Raw genomic sequence first — 13,930 nt, 5'->3', positions numbered from 1 at the left:
TGCGGCTGATGGGGTGTCGGGGGCTCCCGGGGGAGTCGAGGAAGCGCACTGCCCTCCCGGGGGGCAGCGAGATGGGGCATGTTCATTTGAATGCCGACTCGTGTCGGGAGAGGAGCTGCCCTGGGTGTCCTGCTGGAATTACGCGTCTACTTGACTGCCACTTTGTAACTGTCAGGAATCTAACGAACCGAACGGGCGGAGCAACCGAAAGTTAAATATTCGTTAGGCAAACGCGAAAAATGAGCCGTGGGTGGGCGGGACGGCAGGACGGCAGGACGGCGGCTCATTAATATCAATTTATGAGCTGAGACACGAAATTAGTCTTTGACAAGTTTCGCCGCAGGATGTGGACAAACAAACAGGCACACCACACATGTCCCCCCATGCCTCGGCAGTCGTACATACATCTGGCACCACTCCACGGCCACTCACACATGTCGCTGCTTTGTTTTCGGTGGGTTTTCAGGCGGTTTGATGGTGTCTGGTGTGGGTCTGGGTATGGGATGGGGTCTGGGGTCTGGGTGGTGGGCCGCCTGGTCCTGGTGCGTTTCTGGGGCTCTGGGTGACGTTAATTAATTCCAAAAGTGTATTGCGTGTCATGCCAAAAGGACAAATATGCGTACACGAACTCATGTCCTGTGGTGAAATGGGCTTGTTACGGGTGTCTGTATATTCTGTCCGGCTGCCCGGGCAGGGCGCCCCTCCTCGTTCCAGGACCAGGAATTATGAAAAACATTCCGAAATAAATCTGAGGACAATGAGCTAACCACTTACCACTGAGGAGCCAGGACTCGTCACGAAAAGTACCTGTGAGCTCTAACGTCCTGCAAAATAGCTTACGCTTAGTTTAATATTTCAAAACGCACCAATTTTATACACATTTTCTTCTTTATTTTTCGCTTGTTTCTGCTCCTTAGCAGGATTAACTCTTTACATCAAAGGGACTAACTAAAGTAGTGTTGCTCGCACACAAAATAAATACTCTCCTCGCTCGGGAACAAGGGCTAGTTAATCGAGAAAATATATACCTTTCGTATGAGTAGATCTTAGCGGCTAGTCTAAACCAAAACTAATTTGTTTCTTTCGTACAATTTATAATTCGAGTCACAATTCATTTGATTTTGTCGTTGAAGAAGCACTTTGCGTGTTGGGTTGCCGGTGGTGGGAGTTGGGGATCGAAGTCTGCTAGTACGGGGAAAGTCCTTAAGCCATAAGTTGAACTGGAAAGTGGTTTCTCTTTGGGCAGTTGGTGGCAGAGACGCTGCTGAGACTGAACGCTGCGCTCCTGTCATGGTTACATACAGATATATTCGTAATATATAGACTTGATAAAGATTCGACAACAGATACTTATAAAATCTCATTTCACATTTAACAGAATATGATTGATGCGTACACGTACAAGTATAAATTTCATTTGATGACACGTCGTATCGTATGGTATCGTATCGTACTTGTTATATATTATATAATATATATATGCATATATAGTTTGCGCCTATTTCCTTGCTGGATCCTTGCTGTCGAGTTGTGCTATATGTGTTATGTCGATATAGAGATATGCCATTAAATTCTGTTATTTATCATATGCGTATATGATCGGGGGATAGTCTTTTCGTAGATTCGCAATGTGACTAACTAGGTTCAATTTAGTTTAAGCTACGTTAGGGGCTAAGTTGTAACTAGATTAAGTGTTAGCTGACCTGATCCTAAATTAAGTTAACATATTAAGTTACATATATACACATCTATGGCTTAGGCTAGCTAGTTCGATTCACTAATCTCTTAGTCTGAAGATTCAACTAGTTTTCGATTTCTGTTTCTGTTCTGTTTTCTGTTATTTCACAAGCATAGCTCTTTATTTTCACTGAAGTACTCCGCTTTCCTTTGCGCACAAAGATATTAGATTCTAAGTAAATGCCTTCTCGTTTTGTGGTTTAGTCGGGTTCGAAAACAGTGCTATATTATCCGTTAAAGGTAGACTATATCTATAATCGATTCTTAATACACCTCTCCAGCTGCCCGCCAAGCTTTTCTTTGTTTTGTGTGGAAGTCTTATCGAGTTCTTGCGGCAGCCCACCTACGTTACTATAATACAGATTTTGGGATTGGTTTCCTCTGCGATCGCTCCTCTCCGATCGCCTCGTTCACTTCTTAGACAATGGTGGTGCGCTCGGCGCCCAGCGTGGTGGTGGTGCACGTACTGCTCCCCCCAATGCACACGATCTGACACTTGATGTCCTCTTTGGCTAACTCTCAGGAGCTCACCGTCTCGTAGTTCCCGCCGCCGCCGCTCAGGAGCAGGGGCGACTGCACTCCGGCACCGCCGGCCCCCAGGGTGGTGCTGTAGGTGGCCGTCTGGGAGCGGGGCGAGGTGAGCAGCGACTGGGCCGCTCCGATGGTGATATTTCCGCTGGTCACCGAGCTCGTTAGGGCGGCCGAGATTCCGCCCACATGCAGGCTGCTGCCCGGGTGCGGCAGTGTGTTGCAGGCGCCCACCATTCCCCCTCCCACGCCCAGCCCGCTGCCGTTGGTCTGCAGCGATCCGTTTGACTGACCGCCCAGCAGAGGCATCGTGCAGGTGGTGGTGGATCCATAGGGGGAAGTGGGCGAGGTCCTGGTCTCGTAGGCGGGCAGATGGTAGCCGCCGGGTCCTCCTCCGACTGCACCACCAGCTCCACCGCTTCCTCCTCGACCCGGGATGCGGGTGTAGATGTTGGGGGGAGTCCTTGTGGATAGCAGGGGCGGCGGGGCAGTGTAAATGGGGCGTTGCACGGCTGGGGCACGCTGCGGCGTGTTGTACAGGCTAAAGGCGGGGTTCGTGGTCAGGGACAGCTCACCATACTGCAACGAAACAAAAATAATAGAGAATAACTATCTTTCTCATTTCCACTGAAAATTAAGATTAAAGTTATGTCCAATTAGGGCTCTGGTCCGTTCCCAAAATGTTAATTAAAGTTGAAGTAATTTCCTCTCCCGTTTTTGACAAAATATTTAAACCCTTATGACAGAATGCTGACGAAAACATTTTCTAATCGAAAAGTTTTCCACTGACCCGTACAAACACCAGGAACTTCTAATGAGCTTGTTAGCAACTCTGCCAGCTGGGTGGTCGGGACAGAGCAGGAACAATTTACTAAAAGTCCAACTAAACAAAATGCCAAACATCAACTGGTCCTGCAGATGACGAAAACAAAAGCATTTGGCTCTTCGGTATTTGAGAAAAAACTATCCAACCAATGATGAAATTTTGAACAAAGCTGATTCAGTTAGGGCCGGATAGACAAGGCACTTGATGCCATTATTCGGACGAGTACATTCCTACAATTTGTTCGTTTTTGGCTTATTGGCAATGACGAAGAATAAATTCAGCAAAGTTATAAGCCCCATGACGGACTCACGGCTTACGCTATACGGACTACGCCATACAGTCTAGGGATTACGCTATACGGTTTAAAAGGCAACAGACTATGGGCATAAGGTAGGGGTTTAAGGCTATGGCGTTAGGGCTACAGCGTACATGCTAAGCGTACGGGATACGGGCTTGGAGCTACAGACTAGGGGCTACAGCAGCTATAGGACACAGGCTAGGGGCTACAGGACCTACAGCATACAGGCTAGGGGCTGCAGGGTACAGGAACCGGCTACAGGCTCCAGGAACCAGCTACAGGCTCCTGGAACCGGGATAAAGGCTCCTGGAACCGGGCTACAGGCTCCTGGAAGCGGGCTACAGGCTCCTGGAACCGGGCTACAGGCTCCTGGTACCGGGTACAGGCTCCTAAAACTGACCACAGACTCTAGGAACCGGCTACAGGTTCCTGGAACCGGCTACAGGTTCCTGGAACCGGGCTACAGGCTCCTGGACCCGGCTACAGGCTCCTGGAAGCGGGCTAAAGACTCCTGGAACCGGCTACAGGCTCCTGGAACCGGGCTACAGGCTGCAGGAACCGGGCTACAGGCTCCTGGAACCGGGCTACAGGCTCCTGGAACCGGGCCACAGGCTCCCGGAACCGGGCTACAGGCTCCTGGAACCGGGCTACAGGCTGCAGGAATCGGCTACAGGCTCCTGGAAACGGTTACAGGCTCCTGGAAGTCGGCTACAGGCTCCTGGAAGTGGGCTACAGGCTGCAGGAACCGGCTACAGGCTCCTGGAAGTGGGCTACAGGCTCCTGGAACCGGCTACAGGCTCCTGGAACCGGGCTACAGGCTCCTGGAACCGGCTACAGGCTGCAGGAACCGGCTACAGGCTCCTGGGAGCGGGCTACAGGCTGCAGGAACCGGCTACAGGCTCCTGGAACCGGGCAACAGGCTGCAGGAACCGGCTACAGGCTGCAGGAACCGGGCTACAGGCTCCTGGAACCGGCTACAGGCTGAAGGAACCGGCTACAGGCTCCTGGAATCGGGCTACAGGCTGCAGGAACCGGCTACAGGCTCCTGGGAGCGGGCTACAGGCTGCAGGAACCGGCTACAGGCTCCTGGAAGCGAGCTACAGGCTCCTGGAACCGGCTACAGGCTCCTGGAACCGGGTACAGGCTCCTGGAAGCGGGCTACAGGCTCCTGGGAGCGGGCTACAGGCTGCAGGAACCGGCTACAGGCTCCTGGAAGCGGGCTACAGGCTCCTGGAAGCGGGCTACAGGCTCCTGGGAGCGGGCTACAGGCTCCTGGAAGCGGGCTACAGGCTCCTGGAACCGGCTACAGGCTCCTGGAACCGGGTACAGGCTCCTGGAAGCGGGCTACAGGCTCCTGAAACAGGGCTACAGGCTCCTGGAACCGGCTACAGGCTCCTGGAAGCGGGCTACAGGCTCCTGGAAGCGGGCTACAGGCTCCTGGGAGCGGGCTACAGGCTCCTGGAAGCGGGCTACAGGCTCCTGGAACCGGCTACAGGCTCCTGGAACCGGGCTACAGGCTCCTGGAACCGGCTATAGGCTCCTGGAAGCGGGCTACAGGCTCCTGGAACCGGGCTACAGGCTCCTGGAACCGGCTACAGGCTGCTGGAACCGGGCTACAGGCTCCTGGAACCGGCTACAGGCTACTGGAACCGGCTATAGGCTCCTGAAACCGGGTACAGCTCCCAGGAGCCTGTAGCCCGGTTCCAGTAGCCTGTAGCCCGGTTCCAGGAGCCTGTAGCCGGTTCCAGGAGCCTGTAGCCCGCTTCCAGGAGCCTGTAGCCCACTTCCAGGAGCCTGTAGCCCACTTCCAGGAGCCTGTAGCCGGTTCCTGCAGGCTGTAGCCCACTTCCAGGAGCCTGTAGCCGGTTCCTACAGCCTGTAGCCCGGTTCCAGGAGCCTCTAGCTGGTTCCTGCAGCCTGTAGCCCGCTTCCCGGAGCCTGTAGGCGGTTTCAGGGGCCTGTAGCCTGGTTCCAGGAGTCTGTAGACCGGTTCCTGCAGCCTGTAGCCCGGTTCCTGCAGCCTGTAGCTCGGTTCCAGGAGCCTGTAGCCGGTTCCAGGAGCCTGTAGCCGGTTCCAGGAGCCTGTAGCCCACTTCCAGGAGCCTGTAGCCGACTTCCAGGAGCCTGTAACCGTTTCCAGGAGCCTGTAGCCCGCTTCCAGGAGCCTGTAGCCCGCTTCCAGGAGCCTGTAGCCGGTTCCTGCAGCCTGTAGCCGGTTCCAGGAGCCTGTAGCCCGCTTCCAGGAGCCTGTAGCCGGTTCCAGGAGCCTGTAGCCCGCTTTCAGGAGCCTGTAGCCGGTTCCTGCAGCCTGTAGCCCGCTTCCAGGAGCCTGAAGCCCGCTCCCAGGAGCTTGTAGCCGGTTCCAGGAGCCTGCAACCCGGTTCCAGAAGCCTGTAGCCCGGTTCCAGGAGCCTGTAGCCGGTTCCTGCAGCCTGTAGCCCGCTCCCAGGAGCCTGTAGCCGGTTCTTGCAGCCTGTATCCCGCTCCCAGGAGCCTGTAGCCGGTTCCAGGAGCCTGTAGCCGGTTCCTGCAGCCTGTAGCCCGCTCCCAGGAGCCTGTAGCCGGTTCCAGGAGCCTGCAGCCGGTTGCAGGAGCCTGTAGCCGGTTCCAGGAGCCTGTAGCCCACTTCCAGGAGCCTGTAGCCGACTTCCAGGAGCCTGTAACCGTTTCCAGGATCCTGTAGCCCGCTTCCAGGAGCCTGTAGCCCGCTTCCAGGAGCCTGTAGCCGGTTCCTGCAGCCTGTAGCCGGTTCCAGGAGCCTGTAGCCCGCTTCCAGGAGCCTGTAGCCGGTTCCAGGAGCCTGTAGCCCGCTTCCAGGAGCCTGTAGCCGGATCCTGCAGCCTGTAGCCCGCTTCCAGGAGCCTGTAGCCCACTTCCAGGAGCCTGTAGCCCACTTCCAGGAGCCTGTAGCCGGTTCCTGCAGGCTGTAGCCCACTTCCAGGAGCCTGTAGCCGGTTCCTACAGCCTGTAGCCCGGTTCCAGGAGCCTCTAGCCGGTTCCTGCAGCCTGTAGCCCGCTTCCCGGAGCCTGTAGGCGGTTCCAGGGGCCTGTAGCCTGGTTCCAGGAGTCTGTAGACCGGTTCCTGCAGCCTGTAGGCCACTTCCAGGAGCCTGTAGCTGGTTCCTGCAGCCTGTAGCCCGCTTCCAGGAGCCTGTAGCCGGTTCCAGGAGCATGTAGCCCGCTCCCAGGAGCCTGTAGCCGGTTCCAGAGGCCTATAGCCTGGTTCCAGGAGCCTGTAGCCGATTCCTGCAGCCTGTAGCCCGGTTCCTGCAGCCTGTAGCTCGGTTCCAGGAGCCTGTAGCCGGTTCCAGGAGCCTGTAGTCGGTTCCTGCAGCCTGTAGCCCGCTTCCAGGAGCCTGTAGCTGGTTCCTGCAGCCTGTAGCCCGCTTCCAGGAGCCTGTAGCCGGTTCCAGGAGCATGTAGCCCGCTCCCAGGAGCCTGTAGCCGGTTCCAGAGGCCTATAGCCTGGTTCCAGGAGCCTGTAGCCGATTCCTGCAGCCTGTAGCCCGGTTCCTGCAGCCTGTAGCTCGGTTCCAGGAGCCTGTAGCCGGTTCCAGGAGCCTGTAGCCCGCTTCCAGGAGCCTGTAGCTGGTTCCTGCAGCCTGTAGCCCGCTTCCAGGAGCCTGTAGCCGGTTCCAGAAGCCTGTAGCCGTTCCTGCAGCCTGTAGCCCGGTTCCAGGAGCCTCTAGCCGGTTCCAGGAGCCTGTAGCCGGTTCCTGTATCCTGTAGCCCCTAGCCTGTAGATCCTGTAGCCTGTAGCTCCTGTAGCCCCGGGCATGTAGCCCTAGCCTGTAGCCCCAAGCCTGAAGGCTCCTGTAGCCCGTAGATCCTATATCCTCCCCTGCTCCTATATAGCCTATAGCCTATAGCTACAGGATCTAATGGACATTGGCCAAGTTATACCTATCCTAGAGGTCATATGGGCCTGCATTTCGGACAGTGGGAATCCCCCCAAAAACAAGAATTTTATGGAAAATAGCAAATATTGACATTAAAAAGACGAAAGCCCTAAAGTATGCAACAATGTTCGAGTCGTTTTGAAAGACAGAGAGCGGGAATGGGACCTTGAAATTTCAGTAATGGAACAGTTGACTCACCTGTTTGCCGAACGTGGGGGACAGCGAAGGGGGCGGCGGAGAGGCGGTGGTAATGCGTGTGGGTGGGGTGTAAAGAATCCGCTGTGATTCCATATTCAATCTGTCGAAGGCCTTCTCCTCCTGATGGAACTCATCCTCGCTGTTGGCCTCCTGCGGCACCACATCCGGGTTTTTGTCCTCGAGGCTGGAGTGGCTGCCCATGTTGCGGGACAGGGGCTCCGCACTGCCCTTGTCCGCCTCCGTGGTGGTGGCATCGCCGCCGTTTCCGTGCCGACGACCGCCGCGTTTGCTCCGGAACTTGATAACGATCACCACGCAGATGGCCACCAGGATGAGAGTGACCATGACGCCGAGCAGAGCACCCAGCAGGGGGGTGAGCTGCACCAGAACTGCCGTGGAAGAAGCTTAAATGAGACAAATAGGGGGAAAGGTTGAAGTGTTAGAATTAGTAATTGAATTAAATAATAAAATAATATAAATACAAATAATTATAATATTTTAATCTACAACCGTATCATATCTTCCGCAGGACACTCACCTGTTCGCAGAAGAGGAGCTGAGAGCGTGCGTCCTCTTAACCTGTAGGCCACCTTGCTGGGTCCCTGGGCGTTCACCGCCGTTACCCGGATGACAAAGACGGAGTCGCTGGGCAGGCGCTTCACCGTAAACTCGGGGTACTTGTAGGAGGCGTTGTACAGGATCTGGCGGTTGAGCTCGTCGTAGATTTGGGCGTGAAAGTGCTGGGGAATGCCGCCATCGTAGCCCGGGATGCACTGGATCTGCAGGGAGTTGGCCGTGGCATTGAAGGCCGTGCAGTTTTTCACCGGTTCGGGAAGATCTGGAGGAGGAAAGGATACATTTTCGATATTAGTAAGGACCTCTAAGGGGTGGCCTAAGGGGTGGTGGTCTCATGTGTAAATAAATAAATGATGTAGCCTGGGAATTTATTGCATTTGATTATCAGATTATCGGCCGGCCCACAGATTGCTGCAACAGTGGCTGCCACATCAGAAGAGCAAACACGCAGATGGCGTTGGTAAACATGGCTTTTATTGCCGTCAGGGACACCCGGACGGACAGCCCCTGGATGCTGTTGTCTTTGGGCCACCCTCCCGTGAAACGCCCCTGACATGCGTTAAACTACCGCATGCCGGGGCAGCTTCGCACCGAGCTTGGCCAAATGTAAATAACGAGCAGAGATTCACCCGCCACTGCGTGTTGCATGCCACAATTATCTACTGACCAGCTATGGCCAGCGGCAGCCGGAATCGAATAAACATGAGTGTTGTTGTCCTTGCTGGGAAATGAATTAAATTTTACACTTTTCACCCCGGCGGGCTTAACAACTGGCCATGGGCTTTGCCGCTGGACTCGAAATTACTTAATCCCTCTGATTAAAGTGTTGATATTCCCGAAAAACATGTTCTTTTGCCAGCTTTTAAATAAATATTGAGTTTTTGAAACTCTATCCAACCTGCGCCCTATTCTCTTCGCTACTTTCTCTTCCCAGAAGGGTATTTTAGTTTCTGATTCCCTGAATCCTTCCCTGGCCAACATTTTTATCTCTCGCTGGACACGCCCCAGTAAACTCACCTGCCGGCTGGATGTGGTACCAGCAGGGCTGGCTGTGGCCCATCGGACTGCTGGCCACGCAGGAAATGGCGCCGAAGCTCTCGTAGCTCTCCACGTGGTAGCTGTAGACGTTGTTCAGCGGGGGGGCGGACGTGGTTGTGGGGGGCGTGGCTATGGCCTGGCGATGGTGCTGCTGCTTGTGCAGGGCCGCCAGCCTCTTGCGCTCCGACAGCTGAAGCCCTCCGCCGCCGGAGGGCGAGTGATGGGCCTCCCCGCCGCCCTGTCCGCCGGACTGCATCTGCTGTTGCTGGGGCTTCCGCTGCTGCTGCTTGTTGGGCTCCACGTGATTCTTGTGCACCATGTTGGAGTAGACCATCTGGGCGTGGGGATGGTGGGCGGGCGGCTCCTCGCCGTACTCCTCCTCGAACTCCTCGTACTCGTCCTCGTCCTCGAACCTCACGGCCGCCATGCGTCCGTGGCGGCCGTGCAGGAGTCTCGGCTGCAATCCGGCGTGCGCGTGCTTCCGCTTCTGGCGCAGATAATATCCGCCCAGGTCCGCGACCAGGGAGGCGGAGCCGATGCCAGGCGAGTGCGGCAGCTCGGTGAGGCTCTCCAGGGAGTTGTTGAAGTGCCACTTGTAATTTAGATTATCGAGTGGGTTCGCGTCCACCTCGCAGGTGATGTTGATGGTCTGTTTGAGTGCGGCACGTATAATCGTGGAGTCTGCCTTGCAAACGGGTGGGTCTAGAGCACAGAGAGAGAAAATAGTATAAGTTACTAAAACTACACCCTATTAGGTCCTAATAACAATAGTAAACAAGTACTAATCTCAGAAGTTCTAATTTTATATCTTTTAATTAATAATTTTCTTTTTTTTTTCCAGTGTAGGGTCAAAGGGGAAAGGTTAGTGGGCACTTACACTTCACGTCCAAGTAGACCTCGTTGCTGGAGACGCTGCCCTGCAGGTTGCTGGCCCTGCAGAAGTACTGGCCGTGCGAGGACTTGGAGATGCCCTGCAGGACGAGGGTCTGGTTCGAGATGATGATGCCGCGCGAGGAATGCAGTTGCTTGTCCTGCGGAGCAAACAAAGTCAAGCACACATTGGTTAGATAGTAATTGATTATTGATTTTCGTATTAAGAACTCAATTGGATTAATAAATTGGAGAAACTCACACTGTGGTACCACTCCACCCGGGTTATGGCAGGGTTGGCCTTCACGTCGCACTCCAAGTAGACGTCGGAGCCCTTCAGGAGGTTGTTAGGATCCAGGGGAGCGCCCAGGTTCAGGTTGACAATGGGTGCATCTGGAATGGGATTCGTCCCTCCATTATCCCATAAAAAACAGCTTTTATCCAACTTACGAGTCACGTTTAGCACTCTGGAGTCCTTGAGGTAGAGTCCCGTGTTTCCGTTTCCCAAAGTGGTCATCACCGTGGTGTGGCCTTCCTGCAGCTGCTGGGAGGTGATCCCCGAGTTCAGGGATATGGAGCACACCACCTGCCGCTCGTTGTCCTCCGGCACGGGAATCAGCATTAGCTCGGACATGGTCGTGTTGCCATCCACGGAGGTCTGAGGAAATTTTCAGGGAAACTCTAGATATCTATGCCTTGGAGAATGCTTTCGTAACTTACAGATGTGGTGGCGCCTCTGAGGATCTGCCCTGCCTTGGACCAGATGATTTCGGGAGGCGGCCGGGCGCCAATCGCCGTGCAGGTAACGTGAGTCCTGGTGCCAGCCACTACGGCGTGGTTCAGCCCTTGGAGCAGCAGGCTAAGCGGAGGAACTGCGGAAGACCATTCGATGTTCAGCTCTTGTGTAAACTCTTATTTGAATATTTAATGGACACTACATCCATCCATATCCGTATCTCTAGATCCGCTCCATTCAACTGCACCCATTACGCCCTATCGCGGCATCTGATTAACATTATGATACTCCTTTATTGCCCAACAAGGACGCCGCGCGAATTCCGCCCGGCAAGGATGCCGCTTAATTTCCTGCACATCTATAACCAACCTTTATGGAAATGTTCATTATTTATGTCACATTTTATTATGCCCATCACTGGCCCACCACACCACACTCCCAGCCGCCTCCACCCGAGGGACCAGCAATGCGATTAGCCAGGAACTGAGCCACCCCGTCCAACCCGACCCGCATAACCATAAATGCATGGATGTGGATGAATATGCGAGTGGTCGTGTGTCCTTGCGGTGGAATGACAAAACTTTAATTACATTAATTTCCATGAAAATGTCACGCCCACGAACTAAACAAAAACAATAACCCTCTGCCTGTCCCTGTGCTGTCCATTGGCCGTCCGAACCCAGTCCTTGAACACTTTCGGATGGCCCTACGAAATGTAACTACAGGAAACTACAATATTTTTGCATTATGCTAAGCGAAAAGGATGTCGTCCTCCTTTCGGGCAGTTACTTACGATTCATGTCGAGGATAACCTTCTTGGTCAGCGCCGGAACCACGTGGCCGTTGGTCGCCTGGCAGGTGTACATCTGAAATACGAGCGAGCGAAGGGAAATATTCATGAAATTCGATGATTTATGCCCATTACGATAATTGCCCCTTAACTAATAATAATAATAACATCAACAATGTCCAATAAGGACTGGGGGAGCACTGGCAGGGGCCTGGAGCCAGGAGCGAGGAGCCAGGCACGATGATAAATCATCAATATTTAATTTTAATTGCTTCTATTGCGAAAAAGTGTGGGAGTGCCAGCCACATGGGCCATGGCTGTGGTCCTCGGCTATGTCCTTGTTCGACAACCATTTCAGGACGATTCGGAAAGGGATAACACATGAAATAATAAAATGTTCAGCCATTTTAAAGCACGACAGCCCACAATTATTTCACCTCTGGAGTTCAAAGGGTTTCCAGCTGCCGCACTACAATAATAATATTTTGTGAGATATCCACTTTCTCGTGGGTAACCCGATACTCCTCCGCCAGACCGTCCGTCTGGCAATAAAAATATTTGCATAACTTTTGGGTTCGCCTCTATTGGAGAATTGGGTCATAAATTTCTATTCGATTGCACAACAATATCTGGCGTTATTGGAAGATGCCTTGGGGTTGCCTTGAAACTGAGACGTGTTCATTGTGCCGCTGGAGGGTTCAAGAAACTTTTAAATTCAAGCCTTAAAGTGGGGTGTTGCAGGTCCAACAAGTGATTTTCAATGGCTGTGGAGTGGGACAAGTGTCTCATCGCTTCAGAGATTAGGCTCCAGAAATCACTGGCAACATTGTGCTTGCTTTAATCTCGGGCTGAGCTAATAGCTTCTGGAATAACATGAACACCGTTGAAACGACTCCACTCAGGCCATTCATTCGGCGGCCAGCCACAAGACTCGGGGCCAACACAGAAGGCCTGGCCGGTGGCCTCAGGGGGACAGTGGCGAGGGCCTCGGAGCGGAAGCCGTCAGATCTGAATGGCGGGATTAGCGGCGTAACAATAATGTTCATTACTGGATAAAAAAATCGGCTTAGAACCCTAAGCAAGAGAGCAGCGTGGAGGAGGCTCTTCCCCGGGGAGATAGGGGTTCTATTATGTGAGATTCTGTGGGGATTCTCTGGGGAACATAGCCACCCAGGAACAATTCCCAATGCAGTCGCTTGCATTTGATTTCTATTAGCCATTGTACTGGAACGGCCTGCCACACAGGGCGCTGCCATTAAGCAGCCGCCTTTGTGGTCAAAAATAAATGGCTAGCAGGGCATCCAGGGAGGTGCTACTCGAGTCATAAATAAGGCCTATACCTAGTGGGGGGAGAGTCTCCGACTTACCGTTAGCAGGTCCTTGCGCTGGATGCTCTTCAGGCGCAGGACATTGCGCACCGAGCCGTCGGGGAGCACCTGGAAGGAGTCGTCGATCAGGGCGTGCTCCCGCCACCAGGAGACCCGCGGCGGAGGCACTCCTCCGCTCGACAGGCAGGTGAGGTCGATGCTGTCGCCCTCCAAGTAGGGTCCAGCCGTTTGGTCGCGGATCTCAGCGCCATGGTTGTCCAGAATGGTGAGCTGGGTGGGGGGAACTGGAGAAGGAACCAGAGGGAGGTTATCAAAATGCTCTGACAGTTAATAGATGGAGTGACCTACCCAGGACAGTGACGTTGATGCGCCAGTTCCGCGTGGGGGAGCTCTGGAAGTCCACCCGGCACTTGTAGAGGCCGGCGTCCGAGGTCTGGATGTTCTTGATCCGCAGGGCAGGTGGGTTGGTGTCGTAGTGGAAGTGGGCCTTCTTGTTGAAGACGCTCTCGTCGGCCCAGGGGATGGCCTTGTGCAGAGGGCGGCCGCGGGCGTCGAAGCTGAAAGGAATCGGGGAATATAGCAATTTGTGGAGGGAATAGGCCAGCCCTAAACATGATATTGGGACGGAGGAGGGCAAACATGAACCTGGAAAAGGGCGTCAAAGGTTGCCCCACCACCCCAAGTACAACCTTTTAACCTCTGTCCCTGCCGTCCGCTAATGGAACATAAAATGCCACAAAAGGCAGACACTTTGACACGTTCCCCAATAGCCGCACACCTTCAATTACGCGCCGCCCGTTGCTGGCCCGGTTCATTGATTTTATTGTCCAAACAATTGAGACAACATCGGCGGCAAGTGGAATGTGTGCCAGATCCAGGGAATCAGCTAAAATCGGAATACTTAATTAGCTTTCCCCCGGGTCTGTGGGTCGGTCAAGCTATTTCCAGGCACTCGGAGCGGAGCTCGGATATAGAAATAGTGCCGCCACTCCAGGGGGAGTGCAGTGCCCGCCCGAGTTTTATTGTTATTGCCAAACGCTTTTGTTTTATGGATTTGTGCGATGCATTTTGACAAAGTGCCGCATTAAATGTCAACAGAGCCTCCG

At 54.0% G+C, this 13,930-nt stretch overlaps 1 protein-coding gene and 1 long non-coding RNA gene across 4 annotated transcripts in view; one reads left to right on the top strand and one right to left on the bottom strand.

Annotated features, from left to right (window-relative positions):
* The window catches only part of LOC26513938, a 39,364-nt gene extending 29,133 nt beyond the window's left edge, over nucleotides 1–10,231 (top strand). For 2 of the 3 annotated variants that reach the window (XR_001408734.3, XR_004309987.2), the window contains exon 4: nucleotides 8,016–8,150. This is a non-coding gene — a long non-coding RNA (uncharacterized LOC26513938). Of the gene's footprint in view, nucleotides 1–8,015; nucleotides 8,151–9,941 lie in introns of those variants that run through there. The other variant, XR_001408733.2, reaches the window with a different exon arrangement.
* LOC6496153 overlaps nucleotides 870–13,930 on the bottom strand; it is a 40,078-nt gene continuing 27,017 nt past the window's right edge. The window contains exons 4-14 of the mRNA XM_032451248.2: nucleotides 13,173–13,381; nucleotides 12,864–13,108; nucleotides 11,500–11,572; nucleotides 10,691–10,842; nucleotides 10,421–10,628; nucleotides 10,233–10,363; nucleotides 9,978–10,131; nucleotides 9,080–9,802; nucleotides 8,025–8,324; nucleotides 7,487–7,890; nucleotides 870–2,844 (exon numbers count right to left, since the gene is read on the bottom strand). Coding sequence (XP_032307139.2) covers nucleotides 2,257–2,844; nucleotides 7,487–7,890; nucleotides 8,025–8,324; nucleotides 9,080–9,802; nucleotides 9,978–10,131; nucleotides 10,233–10,363; nucleotides 10,421–10,628; nucleotides 10,691–10,842; nucleotides 11,500–11,572; nucleotides 12,864–13,108; nucleotides 13,173–13,381 — 3,187 coding nt within the window. The 3' untranslated portion in view covers nucleotides 870–2,256. The remainder of the gene's footprint in view (nucleotides 2,845–7,486; nucleotides 7,891–8,024; nucleotides 8,325–9,079; nucleotides 9,803–9,977; nucleotides 10,132–10,232; nucleotides 10,364–10,420; nucleotides 10,629–10,690; nucleotides 10,843–11,499; nucleotides 11,573–12,863; nucleotides 13,109–13,172; nucleotides 13,382–13,930) is intronic.

Source organism: Drosophila ananassae, chromosome 3L, assembly GCF_017639315.1.
Source record: "Drosophila ananassae strain 14024-0371.13 chromosome 3L, ASM1763931v2, whole genome shotgun sequence".
Taxonomy (NCBI): Eukaryota; Metazoa; Arthropoda; class Insecta; order Diptera; family Drosophilidae; genus Drosophila; species Drosophila ananassae.
This window is presented reverse-complemented; position numbering and strand designations above follow the sequence as displayed.